The sequence below is a fragment of the Lithobates pipiens genome, unplaced genomic scaffold, assembly GCF_037356315.1.
Source record: "Lithobates pipiens isolate NorthernLeopardFrog02 unplaced genomic scaffold, aLitPip1_a1.2 Scaffold_18, whole genome shotgun sequence".
Lineage (NCBI taxonomy): Eukaryota > Metazoa > Chordata > Amphibia > Anura > Ranidae > Lithobates > Lithobates pipiens.
Window position 1 is genome coordinate 21,567,207 of NW_027507758.1, and position 27,986 is coordinate 21,595,192.

Here is a 27,986-nt window from a genome sequence, read left to right on the forward strand (position 1 = left end):
CCCCACACCGTTCATCGTGGGGGTTTCCCCTTAAAATCCACACTAGTTCGAAGGGCCTGGTATGCTCTTGGAGGGGTAACTCATGCCCCCTTCTCCCTTTTTGTTTTGTTTTTTTGCGTGGGGTTCCCCTTCAAAATCATCAGAGCACAAGTTGTATGCCAAAGTCTGATGAGTTAAGACCACGCTCCAACTTTGATCCGACTTCAGTGATATTCAGGGGGAGATTTACTAAAACTGGTGCACTTGGAGCTGTGCATGGTAGCCAATCACCTTCTAACTTCAGCTTGTTCAATTAAGCTTTGGTAATAAAACCTGGAAGCTGATCCATTATCCCCAGATCCGTTTTCAGGGATAAATTACAGCCTTGCGTCTAGACTGCAGGACGGCTGGGCACCGCAGCGGGAGGACAGCTGGACAGCAGCTTGGTGACATCACACCACCTTGCAGTGGCTGGAGGGAAAACATTGAACAAAGTACTGTGCATTGTACCTGTAAACGCCCATTTTTATTTTTATTAGAGCAATGTTACTGCATTTTTATAAATTTTTGCGAAAGCTTAATTAAGCCTTTTAATCAGAAATAGTCCAGGTGTAAAGACAGAACATAGAATGCAGACATTTCAGATGTTCCTATCAATATCTTTCTGTTCTGTAATCTTTATTTTCCTGATCCTTGTGCCTCTTCCATCCCTCAGAATGAACTGCGAACAGGAGAGAAGGCTGTTGTACGCTTCCGCTTTATCAAACACCCAGAATATTTAAAGCCGGGTACCAAGCTCCTGTTCAGGGAAGGAGTGACAAAGGGCATTGGACATGTATGCAGCCTGCAGGTAATAGCCACGGAGACCGGTCATCTTTGACCTGAGACTTTGCCCATGTGGCACCCTCACACCATAGTGCCGGAGACAGCGAGCCAAGGAAGAAGTTCCTGTGGAGTTGTGTTCATGTTCGGGAATCACTGATCTGGTCTTTACAAGGAGGGCCCATTGTACCCCAGGAAACTCTGGTCCGGTCCCCAAACCGAGGGACCATTGTTACCCTGTGAATCCTTGATCCAGTCCTCATACCAGAGCCCATTGTACCCCGTGAATCACTGGTCTGGTCCTCACAACGAAGTCCTCATTGTACTCCATTTTTAGCCTTTCACCATTTTTCTGACTTTTACTCCTTCCTGTCAGCCCACTTTTAATCTATGACAGCTCTTTTATACGAACTGTTTTTAGAGTTCCCCCTTTTTCTACTGTTCTTAATTTTTTAAGACAAAAAAAGGCCAACAGGGCTGTTTTCCCGTTCTTCTCACCCTCGGTGGTTTTGAGCGATCCAGCACTCAATTAGTAGGGGCAGTGAGTTTCTGGACCGGTGCCCCATGGTAATGTTTGTTTTAGGACCGGTCTTCACAGTGGCTGCAATCTGGTCAATATAAAAGGAGCGAGTCAAGAAGATGAAAAACTGCAATCCATGCACTAAATTGTAGTTTTTACTCGCCAAACATGGACTCTGTTCTATATTATTCAGAGTAAATCGCCCTTTTCCTTTTCTCCAAAGACCCTCCGTGTCCAGCTCATCAAACGAGGTAACAACTGCTGCCCGGTGCAGAGAATAAGGGGAGCAGTGAGTGGGACATAATTGGGCATTGAACCCTGAAGCTACTGGTTAGTGGCTCAGCTCCACTGCAAATGTGGCAGACCGTGGCCAGCGAATCAGAGCTGCGGGTTATGTTGCAATCACTGGCTGGTCAGTAACTTATGTGTCAGGCAGTGACCAGTCATTGATGTTGGATCAGGTTGGTGGCCAGTCAGTGATATGAATCAGAGTTCAAAATCATGTAGCTGATGATGATGTGAATCCAAGCTCTGGCACGTGTGGCATTTGGACATGAATCAGAGCTCTGACACATGTAGCATTTGGACATGAATCTGAGCTCTGACACATGTAGCATTTGGACATGAATCTGAGCTCTGGCACATGTAGCATTTGGACATGAATCTGAGCTCTGGCACATGTAGCATTTGGACATGAATCTGAGCGCTGACACGTGTAGCATTTGGACATGAATCTGAGCTCTGACACGTGTAGCATTTGGACATGAATCTGAGCTCTGGCTTAAGTAGCAGTCAATAGGTTAAGTGAATCAGAGCTTAGGCTCATGTAGCAATCTGGCTGATTGGCAATGCAATATAGAGCCCTGACTCGTGTAGCCTGTGATGTTATTCGGAGCTCTGACTTGTGTAATGGTTGGCCGGTGACATGAATCATAACTTCGGCTCATGTAGCGGTTAATAGCCAGTCATTGATGTGAGTCGAAATTCTGGCTTGGCGTAGCAGTTGGTCAGCTATGTGAATAGAAGTGCTGACTTGTGTAGCTGCTAGATATAAATCGGAGCTCCAGCTCATGTAGGGGCTGGACATAAATTGGAACCTCAACACAAGTAACCGTTGGTCAGCCATGTGAATCATGCAGCAATCAGTAGCTGATTGGTGACATGAATTTGAGCTCTGGCATGTGTGGCATTTGGACATGAATTTGAGCTCTGGCACATGTAGCATTTGGACATGAATTGGAGCTCTGGCACGTGTAGCATTTGGACATGAATCAGAGCTCTGGCTCAAGTAGCAGTCAATAGGCTAAGTGAATCAGCGCTTTGGCTGATTGGCGACACAATATAGAGCCCTGACTCATGTAGCCAATGGTAATATGATGCGGAGCTCTGACTCATGTAATGGTTGGCCAATAACATAAATCGGAACTTTAGCTCATGTAGCAGTTGGTAGCCGGAAATCAGGGTAGCAGTTGGACATGAGTCGGAGCTTCAACTCATGTAGACGTTGGTGGTTAGTCGCTGATGTGAATTGAAGTTCTAGCTTGGCATAGCAGTTGGTCAACTATGTGAATAGAAGTTCTGATTTGTGTGGCTGCCAGATATGAATTCGAGCTCCAGCTCTTGTAGTTCAATCGGAACTTCGACACCAGTAACCGTCGGTCAGCCATGTGAATCCATTTAGCAATCGGTAGCTGATTGGTGATGTAAATTGGAGCTCTGGCACGTGTAACATTTAGACATGAATTGGAGCTCCACATCATTTAGAGGCTGGTGATATGAATCCAGAACTTCTGCTGACGTATCTGGCTCACACAGCAGTTGGTAGCCAATCGGGGATGTAAATCGGAGCCTAGCCTCATGTAGCAGTCAATGATGTGACCTCCAGCTCATTTAGCAGTTGATCAGATATGTGAATCAGAGCTCTGGCTAATGTAGTGGTCAGGGATGTAAATCGGAGCTCTATGGTTTGTATAGCAGCCAGTGGCTGGTCACTGGCATGGTTTGGAGCTCTGACTTGTGTTGGGGGGGGGGGGCTATTTAGTCTCTCTAGCTGCTGCTCCTCCTTCTCTGCACACATGCAGTTGCGTTTTGTGTGTTCATAGTTTTGCACGTTCTGTACAAATAAAAAAAAAAAGTTTTACTGAGATGTGTCATGTGATTTGTCTTTTTTTTTATAACGGGGATCTCTAAACTTTCATTATAAAGGTCCAGTTTACTGTCTTTCTTTTATTTTTTGTTGGGAAAACCAACTTTATTAAGCGTATGCAATTTACAAACACATTTTGCGTCAAACGTTTGTACATATGAATCACAGCAATGGTACAACAGAAACATATATGTAACATTCTATACCAGTGATGGCGAACCTTGGCACTCCAGATGTTTTGGAACTACATTTCCCATGATGCTCAACCACACTGCAGAGTCCTTGAGCATCATGGGAAATGTAGTTCCAAAACATCAGGGGTGCCAAGGTTCGCCATCGCTGTTCTATACCATTCGCATTACCCAAGCATCCCCTTATTCCACAGTTCAACAGGGGATAGTTTAATCGTTATCCCGTTCCTCCTCCCTCCCCCCTATCCCTCCCCCTCCCAAGCAGGTCCTTCCCATGTTCATTAGTCCTCAGCCAGTTTAGCCAAACAGCTCTATATGTGAACCTCTACATTTACCCATCTCACGTACATGTTTCCCCATCTCCCATCCATCTATCCCAAACTTTGGAAAATTTTTGTATACACCCCCTATGTTGATCAGTTTTTTAAACGGAAGAGCATTATTTATATCTCTTTTCCAGTCACCAACAGTCGGGGGGGGGGAGCTCCTCATCCACATTCGAGCTATGGCCTTCCTGGCTGCAAACAGGGTTTCATGTATAAATGTAGCTTGATGTCTGTCAATTTCAACATCGGGCAACAGTCCCAATATACATAGTTTTGGGTCTGGAGTTACTGGCGAACCCATAACATCATGCAGGAATTGAACCACTTGCAGCCAGTATGGCCGTAGGTTACCACATTCCCATATTAGGTGAAAGAATGTACCAGAGTCGTGGCCACATGCGGGACAGTTAGGTGGTTGATTTGGTCTAAATTTGGCCAGTCTCCGGGGCGTCGGGTATGCTCGGTGGATAATGTAAAGTTGCGTCAACCTATCCGAGAGCCTGGGAGTTTACTGTCTTTCAGACTTTAGAGGGGCCAGACTCTGGCCAATGTGAGTAGAAAATTCACTGGGAATTGGCATTGTCTCAGGCCTGATGGTCGGTGGGAGTAAAAAAAAATGATATGCGTTTGGTCAGGAGGAGGAATATTGCCCCGCTGTTGGTATCAGTTGGAGAAACAGTGCCCCATCATTGGTGGTGCACGGAAATAAATTCTGGGCCGAAACCAAAAATTCAGGATGCACTTGATCAAAAACTGAAATGGGCAATTTTTTTTAAAAAAAAAAGGGGATCCAGTACTTTTTTGTAGGAAGGCCATAAAGTTTTTACTGGCAGAGTGCTGTCGCAGGTCCAGGATTGTGGGTAACCAGAGGTTCCTGAAGGTTTCCTAAAAGGTCTCGGAGCCCACCGTGAAGGGTGAAGATTGGGTCTTTATCTCTGATAAAACCCTGCTGCGAGGATAAGGTAAGGGAGATTTTCTCAGGAATTTTTCCTATGTATAGTGTTGTCATGCCTATGTGTCACCACTGGGGGCTGTATTGAGCACTCACCGTCCTGATGCTGAAAACAGCACAGAAGCCTTCATTCTCCTCTCCTCCAGCCGCAACAGATCCTTAGGTAAGACGGGGGTCTGCTTCTCTTCCTTTGCCCCCAAAATTGTTTTTTCCCCTTCGGGGGGGATAAGATGCCAAACTAGTTTAGTTTTCTTTAAAAAAAAATAAAATAAGAGAGACAGACCACGGCTGCTCAGCTGAGGGTTTACCCCCTGCCATGCCTGCATGTCCACAGGACGTTGCTCGCGCGGCAAAGGGGATGTGCCGAATGGCGTCAGACGCCGGCCACACATGTAGGAAGTTCATTTTAGCGCTGTATATGTGAAAGCTTCTGCTGACTTGTTCAGGTTAGTGAACACAGGCTTTTTTTCCCTTTGACACATTACTTTACCAGGCTAGGATTAATAGCAGCTAATGGTGCTGAACTATAGCCTAGCAATGTACATTCTTTTGCATAGTGCCTCTGCTTTATGCTTCAGGCTATGAATGGTAATTGGACCAGGAACTTCTCTAAAGGGGTCAATGGTTTGTCCACTATAAACTGAATCCATTTCCAAAAGAATGTCATCCTCCTCTGAGAGGGATACAGCTAGTCAGATTGAGCCGTCAGGGGGAAACTGTTGCATAAAACACTTCAGGCCCTGTATATATCATACAAAAGGTTTTTCTCTTCTATTCACCGACCGACACAGCTCCTCTCTGTAACAAATGGGTTGTTAGCCTTATCGCTAGGAGAATACTAGGCATAGTTGTAATACAACACTCAGAACTTAGTTCCATGCAGGGGGGCGGTCCCTCAGGCTACAAACCCCCACCCTGCAAAGCAGCCTCAGTTTTATTTTGCCTAGCAAAGGAGAAGGACCTAGGAACCCTGTTACGCAGAAGCTTAGGTTTTTGCGCAAGATGAATGATCCTGAGATTTACTATCAACAGCCGGCTGAGTGACAGGCTGGATACCCTTATCCTTGTAGTCTCCCCAGTCCGGCCATCGAGCGTGTTGTGAATTCATGAAGAAATACATTTAATATTCACTGTCAGAGATGAGAGATTTCAGTAGTCCTCAAAAAGTGAATGAACTATAATTTTGATATAATTGAACGGTTACCCTTTTGGAGACCTATAAAACAAAATACATGATCTCACACTTTTTGTTTTCCAAATGTGCAGGGGATTAGTTATCTGTAACTTTTACAAACCTTGTGTTGAAACAAAAGACTGGAACAATGGTAGCTTTTGTCACTAAACAAATAGATGTGTACTTATTGTGTTGGTTAGATAGAGAAGACCAAACCTGCATAAGTAATGATCACATGGAAATAGCCCTTAAAGTGGTTGTAAACCCTTACAAACTACTTTGACCTACAGGTAAGCCTAGATTAAGGCTTACCTGTAGGTCCAAGCAATATCTCCTAAACCTATATGGTTTAGGAGATATTTGCCCGAAAATGGGCACCCGGCGTGCAGGCGCACTGAGCGCGGCATTCTCAGCGACTGAGCTGCCGCACGTGTCGGCTCCCGTGCGGGAGTGACATCATCGCGGCTTCGCCGAATGACAGCGGCGGAGCTGCGAGACCCCACCAACAAGATGGATGCGGCGGACTACAGGGGACAGCGGCGACTTCGCTGGCTCCTGTGTCAGGTAAGTGACACATAATGGGCTACTATGCAATGCATAGTAGTCCATTATGCTTTGCCTTTGCAGGGAATGAAAGAGGAAGTAAACTCATCAGGGTTTACTTCCTCTTTAACTAGAAAACCCTATTGTGCTCAAGTGAAGACTGTTTGGACAATATACAACCATGAAGACAAAATTCAATAGCTGACACCTTGTCCAACAAAACCTATTGTGTGAATTGTAGGGACTTGATTGATACAGCCCAGCTATCTAAACATTTATTGGACTGCTCAAAGTCCATCTCAAAACATGAGGTTAGAGGGATATGCAAGTAAGACATATTTTAAAAGTACCTATGATCTTTTATAAGTCATTCAAATTATATGTGATATTTGTAGGTCACAAAAGAGATATTATAATTTTAGTATCTAAAGAACTTTGTCATAAAGAAATTTTATGTGAAAGTGTGATTATAAGTAGAAATGTTTTAGCAACAAATTAGTATTATGAAAAACATAATCGTAATTATAACTGTATAAGGATTTAATTTAAATGTTTAGATAAACAAATATTGATTAGATACCCGAATTATACATGTATCCATATGTGAAGGAATCTAATGTACATAATGATAATCAGAAAATGTCTATTTGCAACTCCTTACTTATTATGTAGTATACAGATTGACTCTCTGTTTGGAGTTAAAGATGGCGTCCACCCCCTACATCCCACACGTTAGAAGAATGCATATGAGATGAGAGAACCAGCTTCAACCAAACTTCAAGCATCAAGTTTCTCCATTTCTCTTTGTATTTTAACCAATAAGATGTACCAATTAGACTGACATAGCAATGACGTATCTTTCTGTATAAAATATTAACACCGCCCACAAATAAATCAGAAGTTAGAAGTAACCGAGCTGAACGTGTCTCAGAGTGTTTACTTCTAATGTGCATGCACATTTATACTTTTTAATTAGAAACAGCAGCAGATAACCTTGAACTAGATTGTAGTTCTTATCCATTTCACATATAGATAATTTTATGTGATTTTGATTGATATATAACCTGTGTTCTTTCTAAATGGACTAAAGATTTAATAGATATACATATATAACCATTTTATACAATGGGGATTATTCAAAATTATGTTAAGCATATTTTCTATTATATTGGTTACTATGATTCCTGAACACTAGAGATATATTCGTTAGCACATATATAAAAACGAATGCATATTATAAAAATATTAACTAAAAGATAAAACACCAAACACATGTGAGACACATGGTGGTTGAAGGTGCCATTACCTTAAAATCATTAGACTCCTGGGAAAGCTAACCATTACATGTTGCCTGCCAATGAGGAGGGAACACATACCTTCCGGGCAGAACTTAGTATAATTTTATGATCTTTTTGTTTAAGAGGATATTTAAGAAACTAGAAAGATGCCATAGGGAGAGCGCTCAGGGGACATACCCTGGGTGGGGGACACTGGGAGACTCCCAGACAGACTGACCCTCATGCATCATGCATGAATATATATATTTTTACATTCACGAAGATCCCTGCTCCTTGGAACTCAGAGGTCACACAAAGTAATTCCTCTGTAAAAGAATCCAGGTTGAAAGCCACGGCAGCCATCTTAAAAATCCTGGTAACCAACAATCCACACCAATTTTGGAATGGGTAAATATTTTGTTTGATTATATATTCTATGTTCTTTTAAATATTGATGTTTTGAATATTCTATTATTGAAAATCGTTCTCCCGAATCAATAACCGCCTTTTAGATTTTTTCTCTAAATTCAATTTTTCATTATAAATGTCTTTCTTTGCATAGTTGCCAATTTTATTGACAAACAAATGTCTAATTTATTTCAGATTGTTAACCACTTACTTACCTGCAGTATAGTAACTGTTGGACGTGTGAAATACAGACGTTCTGTTTAAATGTCAATTATCAAAAGGTTATTGATTCTACCGAGAAGTGATAATTAAGTCCAAAGTACGACACTTCATTTTGTGGGTGTTTCCATTAATTGTCAAGGTGTTCATGTGACGCAATCGATATTTTAATTTCATGTAAATATTTGTCTTTTGTCAACCAATAAATGTAACTATTTTGCATGATCACTTGTCTCCGTGAATAAGTTTCACATGTATAGACTGTGTCATATAGATTGATTTTGTATCTTAAAAATATATTCGTTAAAAATTACTAATATTGTGTGGGAAACTGTCCTTAAAAAGCACAACAGTGTGCAGGTCGCAGCTACGGCTCGGCAGGCCACGACATACCTCCGCTCCAGAGGTGGTCGTGAGCTTTTTTGCTCCGGGGCATACATATGAACGGGCTACTGATGTCTGCGTCACAGTATGCCGAGGCCAGTAGCCTACCCTGTACTGATCAGGAGTAGGTCTACAGTGGAATGTCTCCCAGCTCTTCAGGACTGATAACTACAGTTCTTCCTGGCAGGGTTGAGCAGCTGGGTATTCCCTGGGAGGTCGATTCGGGGGTCCCTCACCTCCCTCTCCCCTCTATCTTGCCTTGCCTGCTGCATGTGGTGTGTGTGCTCTCACCTGGGATAGGGGATGGCTGGCTGGTGGTGCCTGGATCCTGTGTATTTAGCTCCCGGGACATACCTGTGAGGTCTGACTGTTACAAAAGTTACTGACAGAAACAAATAATAAAAAAAAAGGTTCACTTTTTTTGGTCTTTTTTTTTAGTAAAAAAACAAACCAGCAGTGACTAAATACCACCAAAAGAAAGCTCCATTTGTGTGAAGAAAATGATAAAAATATAATCCGGGTACAGTGTAGCATGACCGTGGAATTGTCATTCAAAGTGCAACAGTGCTGAAAAAATGGCCTGGGCAGGAAGGGGGTGTAAGTGCCCGGTAGGCAAGTGGTTAAAGTGGATGTAAACCCACTGTCATCAATTTAAAAAGCATTAGAGTTTATATAAGTCTTTACATGCCTCTTCCTGCATGTATCCTTATATTTAGTCACCCCCTCACCTGCTAGGAGCCCCGCAATCTTCCCGATTCCGTGGACGTTTTAATTCTCGGCGCTCAGTGGGTGGAGTTGTGACGTCAGAGGACACCTCTGCCCACCACTACACTCCCACGGCCAGCCAGGACGAGCCTCGCGCCTAGTGACTTGCATGCACGTGCAGGAGTGACAGAGCGCGTTCTGTGATGAAAGTAGAGCGTGCTCATGTTACTCCTGCGCATGTGCAGACCAGGAAGCACGAGAAAGAGGCAGAACCATTGGAAATTGTTGTACTGAGAGAAGAGAGAAAATAGTGAGGCTCTATTTCACCCTTTTTTTTTTTGACCTTCATTGTTGACAATTGCCGTTATTCTGGCTGTAAATCATCAATCGCCTGTACTTCTTTTGTCAACTCCAGTATCATGGCTGCAGTCGCTGATCTGTGTGTGTCATTTCTGCTGGCATCTTGGGAGCTGCAACATGTAATTTCACCTGTTACACTGAACGTCTGCCATGATCTCTAACATCCAGTGAAAAGACAGGAAAGTAACCACATGACTTCAGCATGCCCAATTATGCCAAGGTGTGCAACATCCAATCCTGGCAGAGCAGCAGAAGAAAGGTGTGGGAGGGAATTAAAAAATAATGCATGTCTCATAGGCTAGTGCACAAGATATGTAAATCACCCGTCACTCACAGCAAGGGGGAGGATTTGACAAAGTTTTTCTCAGTTTGTCAATATTTATCTCACTGAATAAGAGGATTGCTCAGAGATGGAATAACTCTTTGTGGCAAGACTGGGCTCAAATGATAGGAAATCTTATACTCTACATTATGACATCAAAAAAATTGTTTTTTTTTTCGGGTTTACATCCACCTTTAACTCTTTTTATTAAGAATATCAAAAACAAAATTATATCACTTTGACAGTCCCCTTCATTTACAATGTACTTTTCCCAACTTTTTAATGCCACGATCAAAACTCCTCCCGCCCTTTCCAACAAAAATATAAGAGTGAGGACATTTTTTGAAGACCCCTTGTATATTGGATTTATTCATTTTTTATACTACTAATGGCGGTGACCAGCAAACTTATAATGGGACTGAGATAGTGTGGTGGGAAATCAGACACTAACTAGTACTGACATCACCAGTGATGTTATTACAGTGATCAGTGATACTATACACCAGGGATATGCAATTAGCGGACCTCCAGCTGTTGCAGAACTATAAGTCCCATGAGGCATAGCAAGACTCTGACAGCCACAAGCATGACACTCAAAGGCAGAGGCATGATGGGACTTGTAGTTTTGCAACAGCTGGAGGTCCGCTAATTGCATATCCCTGCTATACACTGTCACTGTACTAATGACACTGGCTGGCAAAGGGTTAACATCTAGGGCGATCAAGGGGTTAAACGTGTGCCTGACCAGTGACCACACTAGTTTTTTTTTTTTACGTCTGGTCGGGTGCCGCTGTACTAAACATGTGAGGTTAGTCCAGCGATCTCCCCCCACCGAGCTATTGTGTTCTGACACAGGGACACCCCCCCCCCCCGCCAGAACACTCAGATCAGCGATCTCTGCCATTACCAGGGAGCGCTGAATGGGAGTGGGTCGGCTGCTGGTTTTCCAGCATGCACGTCTGACAGAAGCCAGCCAGACCGACATACACGGGCAGAATGTCAGCGGGTATTTTTTGTACCGGCAAATGTCTCCCGACATTCTGCCCGTGTGTACGGGGCTTAATGTGTAATGTGTGTACGGGGCTTAATGTGTAATGTGTGTACGGTGTTTTGCTTTTCCCAAGCAATGTACCGGGAGAATAAAAAAAAAAAAAAAAGCCACATTACTGCTGTCTGTAGAGAGTCCCATCTTGTTTACATACACATGGCACTGTCATTCGCTCAGCCCATTGGTGGGTTTTCCGCCTTAAATTATTGTCTGGGACCCGCTGATCAGCTGTAGCGAATGGTGGCACAGCCCGAGCGCGTGCTCACGCAACCCTTCCCGTAAAATGACAAATCACATACATGTACGTGATTTGGCACAGCGGGGCCGCCCTGCCACAGTATAAGTGCGGTGGGCGGTTCTGAAGTGGTTGTACAAGTCATACCGGCTACAAAATACAAAGAAACGCACACCGTGTACCAAACATCTATTTATTTTCATCCAAATACAAGAGGGTGGTTCCGGGCTTCTGCTCATAATTACTTTAAAAAAATTGAACTATCCACAAGAAAATAAATAGAACGGTCATGATTGGGGATGCCGGAGTGACTCCACGAGAACTAAAAAAATAAAACTTCCAATACTAAAGTCTGCCTGCTGCCCAACTGATGCCAGGTCAACGGCAAAAGATTATGGAAACCATAATTTGAAATAGTAGGAATGTCATCTCCTGTAAATGAATTAAAAAAGTTTGGTTGTGAAATAAATAGCTCTTCCCATTGTAGGATGCTGAACCCCAGAGGTGTTTTGGTTGGTAGTCGCAGAGATATTGTTGTTTTTTTTTAATCACTCGCCGTTTCTAAGAACATAAACACAAGACGCTGCTGCTGCTGTTGGCATCTCATACTATCAGCCCCGACGGATTCTCCTACATCGGTCTGTCATCGCCGGAGTCTCAGACGAGGGAACTGACTAGCGCCGGGGGCAATGGGCGCTGGCAGGGAATGTCTATATAGTTCATTATACATCAGACCCCCATAGGGGGAGAAGAGATGACGAAGCTGCAGGCGGGTCGGGGGACCAGCGTGCTCTTCTCTGTAGTGACCCCGTGTCCATAGACGCAGGAATGTGGTCGGAAGAATCCCTCCAGCAGGTCCAGGGAACCTGATAGCCCGAGATCACTGTTGAAATAGTGCCGGCAGAGCTTCTGGACAGCTTCCAAGAATGGAATCTCCCAAGTCCGGGCGAGGTTTCTTCTGGAATAAGGAGGGAAGGTTCCGGATGTGAACGGCTTTCCGAAATTGCTCGCCAAGAGGTTTCTAAAATGAGAAGAGGAATGCTACTATTACACAAGGGGATGGGAACCGTGGGGGTGGAGATGGCCATTCACCAATCAGAAACACAATGGGTGGACATTGAACAGAAACAGAAGTTTATGAACGTAGAATTCCAGCCTAAAATTAGTCTTAAAAACGTTCCATCCCAACACCTATGTAAGAAGGCTGCAGGGGAGAGGAGAGGGTGCCAACAACAGACATGGAAACCTATGGGTGATTACACTGCTCCTGGAATTATTAGCTATTATTGGGCACTCTGTTCTCTCCCCTGCAACTTTCACAGGAGATCATGTGACCGGCCTGGAACAGACTGAAAATAGTATATACACACACATCACAGCACCCTGCCTGAGGTATATGAAAGAACACATGCCCGGTATCCCTTTAGACGTGTGTAATAGACATGTGCAATTCGTTTAGTTCTGAATTCGTTTAACGAATTTAGACAAATTCGGAAATATTCAATATTTCAGAAATTTGAAAATCCAAAAAGAAGAATGAAAATCCGAAAATTCAAAAACCTGAAAATCTTAACTTATTACTAAATATTAAATTCTAGGTATTGGAATTTCCTTTCAAAGTTGGCTGTTGGTGAACGCAACGAATATGAATTTATCCAAAGTTACGAATTATCCGTAATAGTGAATGCCGCATCTAAACAAATGGAATGGAACAAAATAATACGTTTTTATTATTATTTTGTTCCATTTGTTTAGATGCAGCATTCGTTATTTCTGATAATTTGTAACTTCAGATAAATTCTTACTTGTTACGTTCATTAACAGCCAAATTTGAAAGGAAATTCCAATACAATATTTAAGAGTTAGTAATAGTTCAAGTTATTATTTTTGAATTTTCGGATTTCTGAAAAAAAAAAAGGAACCACCAATGAAACGAAAACGAACACATTTTTCGACAGTACACACATCTAGTGTGCAACCCTTGCTAGCCACTGGGTCCTGCAGTCTTTAGCTGTGCATTATATATGCACATAATGCTAAAGAACAGTACAGTGACTGTCCCGGTGTTAGTCACTTTTACATTTCTTTCTGTAAAGCTGAACTAACCCTTTAAAGCGGAGTTCCACCCATTTTTTTAACCTGCAAGCATCCCCATCCGCAATGCTATTGCAATTATTTTTTTTTTTTTACACTTTTGTTTATTTCTTGCAGCCCTTCTTGTTCGGCAGCCGAGGCGATTCCGTCACATAGCGATTTCCATGGACTGCTGGAATATCAGAGCGAGCTATCCCAGGAGTCCATGGGAATCACCTATTCGTGTAATCAGCTCCGCGCAGTGACATTACTGCGCAGACACAAGGTCGAGAGGTGCATGCTGGGTAGCCAGCTGCACCGAAATCCTGGAAAGCAAAGACTAGCGAGCTTCAGATGACCACAACCGCAATGGACCCTGCCTGCTTCCGAAATCAGGTATGATTTAAACAATTTAAAACAAAATAATGAAAATGTTATTCACTGTATCGAAATGTTAAAGGAACAATAATGGAGAACAAAAAAAAAAAAAAAAAAAAAAGATTTGGGGAACTCCGCTTTAAGCTTATACAAAGGCTATCCCATATTCCTACCGTTGCGGAAGAGATGCACAGAAACAAGAGAAGAGCTGGGATTTCAATTTCCCAGACTGCTGGACTGGCTAACAGGAGCCCTGACGGCTCGGAATCACCGGAAATAAGTAAAGCAATGACCAATGAGGGGGGGGGGGGGATGGGTGGAGAGGGTGTAAAATGTTAGTTCACCTTTAAATTTTGTTCTGTATAGGTGATCAAACCTTTTAAGCTTATACAAAAAGGTATCCCATATTCCCACCCCAGAACCTTCCTCATCTCTGCTTACCCCTATACACCCAGAGATGAGCCGGCGGAATTGATCCTTCCTCTTCTTCTCTGAAGCTTTCTGTCCCGGGGACAGAAGCTTGGTATCAAACTGCTGCAAGGATTCCAGTTGAACCTCTGGGACTTGCTCCATCACCAGCCGCAGCTCTGGGAACCGTGGGCGCTAGTAAAAAAAAAAAAAAAAAAAAAAAAGAGAAAGTCTGCATAAGCAATTACATATCACATCTAATAATTATATCTATACAGTAGAACCTTGGATTACGAGCATAATTCATTCCAGAAGCATGCTTGTAATCCAAAGCACTCATATCAAAGCAGGTTTCCCCATAGGAATCAATGGAAACTCAGATAATTTGTTCCAGTGTCACTGCTAGTTTATGCAGTACCGCATGTGGCCGGGGGGGAGCGCTGGAGACGCTTGGATTCTCTCTGGAACCGAGTGTCTCCGAGCTTCTCTGATGCCCCCACACCTCTGGCCACATGCAGTACTGCACAACCCAGAGGCTTGAATCCTGCTCGTCTTGCGAGACAATGCTCGCAAATCGAGTCCGTTTTTAAAGTGGAGGTCCACCCTAAAGTGGACCTTTCGCTCATTGGAATCCTCCCCCCTTCCGGCGCCACAATTGGCACCTTTAAGGGGGGAGGGGGTGCAGGTACCTGTACAGTACAGGTATCTGCACCCACTTCCGGGATAGCTCTCTGCGGAAAGGGGCGTAGATTACGCCCCTTTCCAAAAGTCCCCCGCTGCCTGCTGGGAAACACACGGATCCCAGAGGCAGCGGGTCCATGCGCAGTAGGGAACCAGGAAATGAAGCCGAAAGGCTCCACTTCCTGATTCCCATACCCAAGATGACGGCGGCAGCACCCGAGAGACGATCGAAACAAAAAAAAACGGTGGAACTCCCGGCGGACTCCCGCTTTAACCACTTCCCGTCATTTGACGTCCTGGATTTGCAGCTACAGGCATCATTCAGGATATCCTTGTTTTCAGCTGGCGATTCTGTGCACTATAAGAACCATCATAGCGACAGTTCTGCCGCTTGATCGTTCTTACAGGCGACGGGAGGGGACACACTCCCCTCCCCCCCCCCCTCCATCCAGTTCTTCTCTGGGCTCTCCCGTGCCATCGGGGACCAGGAGGAAGAATCGGCCGTCGCCGGATGAGCATAGAGATCTCTATGACCGTCGGAGGTCCGGGCGTGAGGGTTATGACGTCACGTTCGGGCCATGACGTCACGTTCGGGCCGAGGAAGTTAAAGTCACAATCGCTGCTGGTAAGCACGAGCGCGTGAATTTTTTGACTTTTATTGACCCCGCATCTCTCCATAAAGAGGATCTGTCACAAATGATTCTTATTACAAGAGATGTTTATAAAAAAAAAAAAGTAAAAATAAAAAAACACCCCTCGCGCTCCGAAGCAAACACAGTTAGTCCCGCCTACATATGTAAACGCCGTTCAAACTACACATGTGAGGTATCGACGTGTGCGTTAGAGCGCAGGCAACAATTCTAGCTCTAGAGCTCCTCTGTAACTAAAATATGTAACCTATAAAAAAAAAAAATGGAAAGCGTCGCCTATGGAGATTTTTAAATACTGAAGTTTGGCGTCATTCCATGAGTGTGTGCAATTTTAAAGCGTGCCATGTTACTGTATTTTTCGGACCAAAAGATGCACTTTTTCCCCCCAGAAATATGGGGGAAAATGTCCCTGTGTCTTGAGGTGCGAATAGACGAAAAGGCACCGCCCCCTGCCACTGCTCGACATCGCCTCCCGCTGCCACCACCAGAAGAGAGGGCAGGGACAGACTTCCAAACCCCCGTGGGTGCCAGGCAACACAGAAAACAGGCCACTATGGGCCTAATGGAGGAGGGAGAAGTGTCAGCTGTCCCTCAGGGAACCCAGGAACAATGGCCGGGGGAGGAGGAAGGCGGACCGAGGACAGGAGGAATAGGCAGGCTGCTGGGCTAACATCAGGTAAGGTAATGGTGTCACTCTGCATTTCTATGGTAATGGCGTCACTCTGCATTTCATGGGCACTGGAAAATATTTTAGTACACCATTTGGTTCAGAATATTTTTTTTTTCTCGTTTTCAAGCTCTAAAACCTAGGTGTGTCTTATGGTCAGGTGCGTCATCTGGTCCGAAAAATGCAGTAATTATCTATTTGCTTGGCGTAACATCTTTCACATACAAAAAAATTGGGCTAACTTTACTGTTTTGTTATTTTTAAAAATCATGAAACTTTTTTTCCCAAAAAAAAAAAAAAAAGTCGAAAAATTGTTAAGCAAATACCGAGATAAAAAGTTGCAAATGACTGCCATTTTATTCCCAAGGGTGTCTGCTAAAAAAAAAAAAAAAAAAAGAAAAAAATATATAAAATATATAAAATATATATTATATATATATATATATATATATATATATATATATATATATATATATATATATATATATATATATATATATATATATAAATAAATAAATAAATAATGTTAGGGGGTTCTGAGTAATTTTCTAGCAAAAAAATTATGATTTTTACACGTAGGAGAGGAGTTCCAGAATAGGCCCAGTATTGAAGTGTTTTTTTTTTTTTTTTTTAACCAACTCGTATTGCGAAAAGCTCGAAAACCCTCGTTACACGCAATCCGAGGTTTTACTGTATATATTTATAACACCTGTCTCCATGATTATAATTTATAATTCCAATATTATGCTAGCATAGTTCACAACTTCCTTGATGGTTCCTGGCAGTCGGAGGCGGAGTCACTGTGATTCTTACCAGAGCTTCATACACCTGGAATGCCAGGTTCCCCAGGGAGTGATTACAGGCTTCGTGCTGACCGTGTGTCTGAAGACCGTGCAGAATATTTGTAAAGAAACAAAGAGCAGCTTCTGAAGGCAGAGACCCGGAAATCACCTACAGGAGACAGTGATCAACGTCAGCAACACATACCATACTATGCAGCTAAAAAGGAGCAAGAAGATGGATATATAGAGAAGAGGAAGAAAAGCACACAAAAGAGGAAGAAGAAAAAAAGGATGAGAGATGGAGACCGCAATATCTTTATAATGAGCATGATAGAAAGGAGGAACCCCAGAATCAGACTAAAGACTCGGTCGTACGCACTAGAAGACTATTGGGCAAACATTTTCGTACACAACTGATTCTGAATTTTCGCACGACAATTCCCAAAGAGACAAACTCAAATTTTTCTCATACGGTAACAAAATGAACGATCTTCGTTTAATGTGTACCGTTTTCATACAAGAAAAATCTGAAAAAGGCATATGTTCGCCCGATTTTCTGATCGTGTGTAACCCACTTAAGGAACCATTCAAACTTCTTGTTGGGGGAGGTGCTGAGCCACATTTTCACCACCCTCAGCCCCCCCCTCCAGTGTAAGCTGTAAGTAAAAAAAAATAAAAAAAAAAAAAAAAAATCAAAAAACAAAAGCTGGGGTATACCCATGCCGTGGTGGTGATGCTCTGTTTTGTGGACATGGCAGGAATTATAACCCTCGTCACATTTGGCGGGTACCACACAGTCTGCTGAAAACCACCCATGCAAGTAAATGGAGCTACATTGCAACCGCCCCATAACTTAGTGCAATGCATGTGGTTGTGACACGGCGGTGCGGCATATACAGGGTTGAAACAAGCAGTGAGGGTAAGTGGTGATCCTTGCAGCAAATAAAAAAAATGAGCCCGCCAAGTGATTGTAAACGCAGCCAATAAGGAGATGAGATAAAGGGGGCGGGAGCAGGCCACGGCTCCTTGTATAAATGGACATAGGGAGCTGTTGCTCGGCTTGGGTGCCCTCATAGCAAGCTGCTTGCTGTGAGGGGCACTAAACAGGAGGAAGGGGCCAGGAGAACCGAAGAGGGACCCGAGTAGAGGAGGATCTGGGCTGCTCTGTGCAAAACCAACTGCATAGGGCAGTTAAGTTTTGTTATTTTTTAACTTCACTTTAAAGCGGGAGTCCGGCAAAAAATGTTTTATTTTTAAAGTCAACAGCTACAAATACTGCAGCTGCTGACTGTTAAAATAAGGACACTCATCTGTCCCAGGGTCCAGCAATGTCGGCACCCGAGGCCGAACCGTTGCTGGGTCCTCACATGCTGCCACCGCCATCTTCGGTATGGGAATCAGGAAATTAAGCCTTGCGGCTTCACTTCCCGGCTCCCTACTGCGCATGCGCGAGTCGAGCAGCGCAACCCGAATAGTCCCTGCTGTTTCTGAGACCCGTGTGTGTCCCAACAGACAGCACGGTGGGACGGGAAGAGGCATAGACTCCCGTGGGAGTCTATGCCTGGAAAATGGGTGCAAATACCTGTCTTAGACAGGTATCTGCACCCCCCGCCCCCTGAAAGGTGCCAAATGTGACACCGGAGGGGGGGGGTTCTGAAAAGCAGAGGTTGAATTTTTGTGTGAACTTCCGCTTTAAAGAGGAAGAGAAGAGCGTGTCGGAGTCCAGTAAATAAGCCCCAACTTGGGAACAGGTCTCAAGGATCCTGGGGGCTCTCCATACCTGTTTTAGCAGGGGCCAGCACAGCTGAGTAGCAGCTTTGTGACAGGCTGGTGTGTCCATCCAAACAAGTGGGCTGAAGGCACTGATCAGTAAAGGGGAGGACACCTCCTGAAAAACAAATTTCAACACAATTCATGAATGACATTTTGCTCCAGTTCCTAGACCCAAACTTACATTTATGTATGTGCTTGAAGATTCATTCCTACTCTCATGCAAGCTTCAACAACAATCTCCTCAATATTCACTATTACCATCACCACCACCCAAAGCAAACATTCTCTTCCAATCCAATCCGAGCACCCTCTGACAGCGCCACACATCCAATCATCCAGTGACAGTGTACACCCATGTATACTGGCCCGTTGTCACCCGCCACCTTTGTCCTATTAGACTGATTAACAGATTCAGTTCGGGGTACCCATAAATTAAACAGCCATCTGCCCACCTGGATCAGCACTCACCTCACTTGACATCAGAAACTTCCCAAGTTCGGTTAACTCCAGAGACCCCGGTAATGGTACTTCCAGGCTCATCATCTCCTCATCTGCTAGAGAGCATATAATACAATATAAAAATGAAATACTGTATAAGGAAAATACAAGAAGGGCATCTTTAACACCTCAGGTGTTAAACATCCTCAGGTCATTGATACAGTTTGCCCCAACGCCCGCTCAAGGACATTTTTGTTGGATAGTTTGGTTAGCATGTGAAATAAGGAGGAGGAATTCATATATATATTATATATATTTTAATATTTAGTATATATATATATATATATATATATATTTTTTTTTTTTTTTTTCCCCCTCAATTTACATCTACCTTAAACCTACAATGATATCATCTGTTTTTTAAACAAGAAGATGTTACCTGTTTTGCACAGAACAGCCCAGAGCCGCCTCCTCTCGTTTCCCACGCTGGCACTCATAGCTCCTCCCCTCCTGCCAGGTGCCCCCAGAGCAAGCTGCACTCAAGCAGGTGAGCTCCCGAGCCACGGCTCAGCCTCACCCCCTCCCACCTTGGGGCAGGCTGCCAGCCTGTGCCAGAAAGATGCAAAATGAGGGGACAAGGGATAATGAAAAAAAAAACTAAAAAGCATGCTGGTAGTGAAAGGAGTTATACCGGGCTGGCCTACAGTTTTTTTAATTTGCTAGGGAAAAGTTATAGACTGTGTCCCTTAATGAAACACAGAAAGAAAATGGTTTTGGGTCAATTTTATTTTTTACTTTACTCTTGTTTTAGGTTTTATACAAGTCTTTGTTTTAGAAAAACAAACAATCATTTAATATACGACAAGATTCCCGAAGCACTATGAGTTAGCTCAGTGTTTCTCAACTTCAGTTCTCAAGGCGCCCCAACAGGTCATGTTTTCAGGCCATTATTTTGCACAGGTGATTTGATCAGTTTCATCTCAGCCGTTTCATTTGAGGGGAAACCCTGAAAACATGACCTGTGGCTCCTTGAGGACTGGAGTTGAGAAACACTGGATTAGCCAATGCAGCAACACTGCAGACACAAATTGCTATGAGGCTCCATTTGTCTGATTAAAATGTTGGACTTGGCATGCAATTCTAAGCCATGGTTTCCAAAGCGAGTAAAATCCTTTGCATTAAGAGAGGTATGGACTCCAGAGAGAGAGAGATATTTTGCCCCCCTGTACAAATCATTAGTAAGACCTCATCTGGAATATGCAGTTCAGTTTTGGGCTCCAGTTCTCAAAAAGGATATCGGGGAACTGGAGAAAGTGCAGAGAAGGGCAACCAAACTGATAAGAGGCATGGAGGAGCTCAGCTGTGAGGAAAGTTTAGAGGAACTGAATTTATTCTCTTGAGAAGAGGAGATTAAGGGGGGATATGATCACCATGTATAAATATATAAGAGGTCCATATAATGAACTTGGTGTTGAGTTATTCACTTTAGGTCAACACAGAAGACAAGGGGGCCCTCTACATCTAGGAGGAAAAAAAGAGGGGTACTGACGTTTATAGGTAAAGTTGATCCAGGGAAAATGCGATTGCCTCTCAGGGGATCAGGAAGGAATTTTTCCCCCCCTGCTGTAGCAAATTGGAGCATGCTCTGCTGTTTTTTTTGCCTTCCTCTGGATCAACTGTGGGTATAGAATTGGGTATATTGAATTGTATGATATTTTTTATTTTATTTTTTTTATGGTTGAACTGGATGGACTTGTGTCTTTTTTCAACCTGACTAATTATGTAACTGAGCTGTCTGATAAGGACGGAGTCACTGCTGGTAGGACTCATTTAGCCTCCTATCAGCACAGCTCAAACAGAATCATGCTAATGATGTGAGGAGGTCTAAACATTATCTGCTGGCTAGATAAGACACTACACAATTTTGTAATCCTGACCAGAATAATAAAAGAACATATATGTTTACAGTCACTATACAAGCTCTTCAAAAATAAAGTATTAATTCTGTGTTCTCACCCTCTGCTTCAGCTTGATTCACACCACGCAGTCCGTCCACCTCTGCTTTGTTTGTGCTTTGCTCACTGGTCTTCTTGGCCACGCAGCAAGTAGCTGGAATCATACAGAAAACAGGGGAAGAGGAACTTATTAATAAACAGTGTAATACAGAGAACACTGGAGGAGTGACACTTTAACCACTTCCCCCGGGGGGTGCGCAGCGTGGCAATCGGCGGTTCTGTGTGTCGCTCTGATCGTGGTAAAGAGCCCATGACGTAGGCACTTAACCATGTGATCAGCTGTGGCCAACAGCAGCTGATCACATCGGAAACCAGGAAGTGCCGGTAAACGGCTCTCATGACAGGGGGCGGGGTCTGCACGGATAATTAGCACATCGATCATCAGCACAGACCCCATCAGAGGTGCCCACCAAAATGCCAATCAGTAACGACTGTCACCTATCAGTGCTACATATAAATGCCTCCTCATCAATGGCCATGAATGGCACATCATCAGTACCCATCAGTGCAGGAGAAAACTTTTTTTTTTTATTAACAAATAAAAACTTTTTTTTTTTTTTTTCAAAAAGGTCGGTGTTTTTTAGTTTAACAAAAAATAAAAAATAAACCCCAGTGGTGTTCAAATACCACCAAAACAAAGGAAGAAAATGATAATTTAGTTTGGGTACAGTGTTGCATGACCGCCCAATTGTCAAAGTGCGACAGCGCTGAAAGCTGAAAATTTGCCTGGGCACGAAGTGGTGTCGTACACACATGGAAAGAGAGATTTTAACAACTTTACTAGTTCTAATTCGGCTATACTCAAGAATCTAAGAACTTACCAAGCAGATCCACCATCTCTCTTGTCAGCAGCCGTGCCAGCTCAATTTCCAGGATCTCTGATGATTCTGTGTTCACTTCTCCATAATCTTCTCCACTGCTCAGAGACAAACCATTACCCCTCAGCTAAATATGACGACCGTTTCAGAGAACATGCCCACTGCAATAGTTCACCTTTTTACCTTGGCCTAAGCCAAGAATCCAACACTAGCCCTGCAGAGGACTCCAGAGTCCAAATATCAGCTTCTACAGTTAGAGAAGCGAGCTGTAATACTGAGCTCCATATGTCCTCCGTCCATCCTTCTTAATCCTTCTAATCCATCCGTCTCCATCTCCCTCCCTCCTCCATTAGTCTCCATCTCCCTCCCTCCTCCATTAGTCTCCATCTCCCTCCCTCCTCCATTAGTCTCCATCTCCCTCCCTCCTCCATTAGTCTCCATCTCCCTCCCTCCTCCATTAGTCTCCATCTCCCTCCCTCCTCCATTAGTCTCCATCTCCCTCCTTCATCCATTAGTCTCCATCTCCCTCTGTTCCTCTCCATCTCCCTCCTCCAGCCATTCGTCTCCATCTCCCTTCTTCATCCCATTTTTCTATTACAACCTTCCTTTCTTTCCAACCCTCGCCTCAGTCTGCCTGTCCATCTTTTGCCTCCTCCCATCTCCTCTTTCCATCCATCATATTCCATAACCTGCCTTTTTCCTCCCTACCCATCTTTCTCCATCACCAGTCCATCAATCTTCCTCCTCCACACCCCATTCGCTCTCTCTCTCTATCCTATCTTGCTCCACGCATCCTTCCGTCCCTCTCACCGATACATTCCCCTCTTCCTATCATCCACCCCTCCCATCTTCCTCCATAATCCATCTCCTACATTGTTCCATTAATCCTCCTCCCCCTGACCCATTCCCCTTCTATGTGTACTTACCTTGTCAACCATTTCTGTGACAATCTCTGGAAGAGACAAAGGAGAAGAAGATCAATAAAAACTAGGACAGGTTTTTTTTGGTCAATAAATTTTAATTTTTTCAAGTTTACGTTCATGAATAGTTTTAAGTTCATGAATCGATATTTTATATGAACTACATGCGGAAAAACATTTTTCAAAAATATTTATTGCAGAAAGAATCTAAGTCACTGTTTGCAAAGCATGCTGGACTTTCCTAGCTTCCCAATGAGAGCCCAAGATGCCTGTGTAAGCTGCAAATCTCTGCAGTATTCATTGCTACCACAGTCACGCCAGAAGTTATCCGGGTCCTGTCCGAGCGGCTGACCTTCTACATATTAACCACAGTGGGTCGCTCTTTTGGCACCGCTTCTCCCTGTCCAATCAAGGAATGTCTTGTATTTACTGAAAAAAAAAAAACCCCACAAGGCTCTCTCTGAATAGTGGCAGTGCTGAGCAAGTGACCCCCCCCCCCCATAGTTACTATGCAGGAGGATGGCTGCTTGACACAGGAACCCGGAAAAACCGATGCCATCACTGTAGTAGCCGTGACTACTACTATGCTGAAGAGGTCACACGGATAGGACAGAAACCAAGGGAGTTTTCTTACCTGGTGCAGGAAGGTCAGCAGTGGACCCATGATGGGACATAGAAGGCTCTCGTACCTCTCTGGAGGACAGGACAGGATAAACGGCTTCACAAACATACGTACAGATAAGGACATTAAGGAAAGATAGGCGACCATATATTGGCAAACAGCACACCCCAATACTAATGCTTCTACGTCATTCAGAGGCTACTCACCCCACGCTGCCATTTTTTGCGGTTCCATCACCCCCCCATAGACCTTCTCCCCTGTATGCTACCTATATTGACCCCTCTATAAACCTCCTCCCCCTCTCTTCTACATCACCCCTCTAAAAACCTTCCCACCCCTCTTGTACCATCTATATTACCCCTCTATAATCTTGAATCTCCTGGTGCTGCTGACATGACATCTAAGATGGAGGCGCCCAGCAGAAGCTCAGGGCTTTTGGATGTCTATGCAGGGAAGGCTTTTACAAGTAAATAACATGCATACAATATGGTAAAATGCACATTATAATCTTATGGGAAGAGTGTTGTTGAAATGAATGGTCTGGTGACAGTCTTAACACTTGAGACAATTATTTGGAGCGCACGCCGCTCGCTCAGGGGGATCACTCTCGTATGTTGGCGAACCGGTGTGTTGTTCTTGTATCTTAGCTTCCATTTGTGCAAGGATGCCAAACATTTATGAAGCTAAATAATAATTTTTTATTCAGCATATAAGTAGCCTTATAGAGCCTGAGATTAGAGCTCCCCACCATAGGAGGGGGGTGTAAATTTGGGGAAATAGGCTTTATATGACTGAGTACAGCGCTGCTTTGCCTATATATAAAAAAGGACTGTATTGTTGTTTTTTTATATAATTTTTCTGATTTTTATTTTTATTGTTTTTTCGGATTTTTATTTTTTCTTATTTTTTGAGCTGTATGACTGCTATATATATACAACTTTGCAGATCTGCAGTACAACTGTTATAGATTGTAATTTTTTTTGGAAAATCTTTGTACAAAGTGTCGTGCAGAATCCTTTTTTGACATATGGAAAAGTTTAATATTTTTTGTAATAAAGCATGTTTTAAGTGGCTATCAGTCTCCCACTATATATACACACACATATATATATATATATATATATATATATAAAGAAAACCTTTTTTTAAACCATAAGAGTTTTTTTGCAGCTTGCTCCCCCTTCCCCCAACTAAATGTGTTCAGTATATCAAAATACTACACCATGAGCGGATTTTTTTCATTTTGAGGAACTACTGGTGGACAAAAGAGCCCTTTTTCATCTCCTCTAAAAAAAAACCTGGGGAGGACCTGTTGAAGACAGAGCCAAGCAGTGGAATCCTCAATAAAGTGGAATACAGATTACAGGCGTATAACCCCCTAGGGCAGTGATGGCGAACCTTGGCACCCCAGATGTTTTGGAACTACATTTCCCATGATGCTCAACTACACTGAAGAGTGCACGAGCATCATGGGAAATGTAGTTCCAAAACATCTGGGGTGCCAAGGTTCGCCATCACTGCCCTAGGGGGTGCGTGGATTCGGTGAGTGGGGACCCTTGAGGGGGAATGAGCACGGAAGTCACCAATAAGCAGGCATAATCACAAAAGTCACCTTCCTGTTACCTGAAGCAGAATAATTGTACATCTGGGAATACCTGATAGAAGATCTTTTCTGTGGACTATATATACATATATAATCTTTTGACATATAATTATATGTTTTTATTCACATTTATTTTTACACATTTTTTTGTATATTTGTTTTATTTCTTTCTTTTTGAATGAGGTTACATTTTTCATAATTTTTGGTGTTTCACACGAACTTATTATTTATCAAACCTCGGGGGGTTTTACAGTATAAATAACAACGCAAGGATTGTGCACGTGCAGTGGAGGTTTAGGTGTTATACCTTCCATATATGGGGATTTTTTTCAGTATCACAGAATAGTTTAAGTATTACTTGATTATTTTTGATTTTTTGTTTTTTGTCTGTGGTTTTTTAGCTCTTTGTTGAAAGAAGTGATGAACTCAGTGAGTTTACTTATGGTAATTAATATAAGTGTTGTGTAGTCATATTTGGTTGGATTAAGGATATAAGGGGAAAAAAACTTTTTTTGCATAATCACAGTAATTGGGATATAATATTAAACACGGTCTCAACACATATATAGTCTTTAGGGATAATAAATGGTTAATGCGGGCTCGAACTTAACATCAGCCTGAGGTAGCGCCAGCAGCCCACAACAATTAGTCTTAATACTTGACCTTCAGGCCTTTTTCTGACACTTTTTTTTTTTGGTGGGTTTTGCAAGTTTATAAGACCCCAAAACACCAATATATTTTTTTTTTTTGGGGTTTTCTTTTAATGCTTTAGATTTTTGCAAGTGGCGCTGTTGACATTCAGGTAAACTGGAAGCGATAGCATATCATCACTTCCGGGTTACTATAGTGGAGAGCTGATCCCGGCTTTGTTTGGCTGTCTGGCCATCCAGCGGACCCACCAAGCTGGTCGCTTGGGTCTCCTGATGGGACGGGAGAGCCCCAGCAAGCCGCGAAAGGCAGTGGAGGGCGCAGTTGGGCGACGACATCCCCTTTCGTTGCTTGTAAAAGAAGCCCAGCGGCTAGTTTGCTGTTAGAACTGCTTTTACAAGAGAGCCGCTTCCTTTAGAAAAATGGTACTGGGGTGATGACAGTACTGGGGTTATGAACCTTGCTTTGTGCAATGGTCCAAAACATTTGGTGGAAAGGGGGGGGGGGGGAGAGAGAGAGAGAGAGAATAGTTCCAGTGAAGGGAACTCTTAAGGCGTCAGCATACCAAGACATTTTGGACAATTTCATGCTCCCAACTTTGTGGGAAAAGTTTGGGGATGGCCCCTTCCTGTTCCAACATGGCTGCGCACCAGTGCACAAAGCAAGGTCCATAAAGACATGGATGAGCAAGTTTGGGATGGAGGAACTTGACTGGCCTGCACAGAGTCCTGACCTCAACCCAATAGCACACCTCTGGGATGAATTAGAGCAGAGATTGCGAACCAGGCTCTCTCATTCAACATCAGTGCCTAACCTCACAAATGCGCTTCCTACAATATAAGTGCTAATGCACACATCCCTCTCCTCCATGCAACAAGACCAAATCCCATTCCCCCCATTCTCCCCAGCATTGAAGGATATGCAGCATGGCTCGCAGACGGTAGTCGGGAACATTGCTGAGATTGCAGAAGGCCGAATTAACCAGGCGAGTGGCCAGGTCTGGAATAGAATAAAAGTCCTGCAACATGGCTGGTCCAAGGTTTCCCATAACCTGGCAACTAGAATGAGAGATTAATGAGAACTCCGACATTAGGAACAGAACATGTAGCTGGGGCAGAGCAGGACTCACCAGCTGTCAAACATGGAGCAGAAGAAGCCCTGCATCCTCTCCTCTGTGCTTCGATACACGGGGACATCGTACGTGTCCATGACAGGCTGTATCAACCCTACAAGTGGAATACAACATCAGGGAGTGGAAAGGCGCAAATAAATATATGCATATAACCAGGGGTTGACAAATTTGCTTGGAATCTAGGAGCCAGCTAAAAAAGTTAGGAGCCGGGTCCGTGATGGCGATCCGGACCTGTCCCTGGCCTGACATGGAGACAAGTGAGGGGAAGATAGCCCCAAGCCCCCCACCTGTCTCCAAGTCATTGCCCCCCATAGCTCTTAGAGGGACATTTTTTTTTTTTTTTTTCAAATGACAATTTTTTTTTTTAAATTGCATTTTAGTGTAAATATGAGATGTGAGGTCTCTCTGACCCCAGATCTCATATACAAGAGGACCTGTCATGCTTTTTTCTATTACAAGGGATTTTTACATTCCTTGTAATAGGAACAAAAGTGACACACATTTTTTTTTTTTTTTTTTTAAAGAACAGTGAAAAAAATAAAAATAAAAGTTAAAATAAAAAAAAAATATTTTAAACGCGCCCTGTCCCGCCAAGCTTGCGTGCAGAAGCGAACGCATATATGAAAGCGGTGTTCAAACCACACATGTGAGGTATCGCTGCGATCGGTAGAGTGAGAGCAATAATTCTAGCCCCAGACCTCCTCTGTAACTTAAAAAGTGCAACCTGTAGAATTTTTTAAATGTCGCCTATGGAGATTTTAAAGGGT

General features: G+C 43.4%; 2 protein-coding genes across 2 annotated transcripts in view; one reads left to right on the plus strand and one right to left on the minus strand.

Annotated features, from left to right (window-relative positions):
- The window catches only part of GTPBP2 (GTP binding protein 2), a 36,947-nt gene extending 33,482 nt beyond the window's left edge, over window positions 1-3,465 (plus strand). Inside the window, exon 12 of the mRNA XM_077485436.1 lies at window positions 695-3,465. Coding sequence (XP_077341562.1) covers window positions 695-859 — 165 coding nt within the window. The 3' untranslated portion in view covers window positions 860-3,465. The remainder of the gene's footprint in view (window positions 1-694) is intronic.
- An 8,320-nt stretch (window positions 3,466-11,785) lies between these two features.
- The window catches only part of XPO5 (exportin 5), a 51,162-nt gene continuing 34,961 nt past the window's right edge, over window positions 11,786-27,986 (minus strand). Inside the window, 11 exon segments of the mRNA XM_077485437.1 lie at window positions 11,786-12,632; window positions 14,504-14,665; window positions 17,282-17,419; window positions 19,031-19,138; window positions 19,492-19,574; window positions 21,478-21,570; window positions 22,298-22,392; window positions 23,221-23,246; window positions 23,849-23,946; window positions 27,009-27,145; window positions 27,217-27,313. Of these exon segments, the coding sequence (XP_077341563.1) occupies window positions 12,492-12,632; window positions 14,504-14,665; window positions 17,282-17,419; window positions 19,031-19,138; window positions 19,492-19,574; window positions 21,478-21,570; window positions 22,298-22,392; window positions 23,221-23,246; window positions 23,849-23,946; window positions 27,009-27,145; window positions 27,217-27,313 (1,178 nt within the window). The 3' untranslated portion in view covers window positions 11,786-12,491.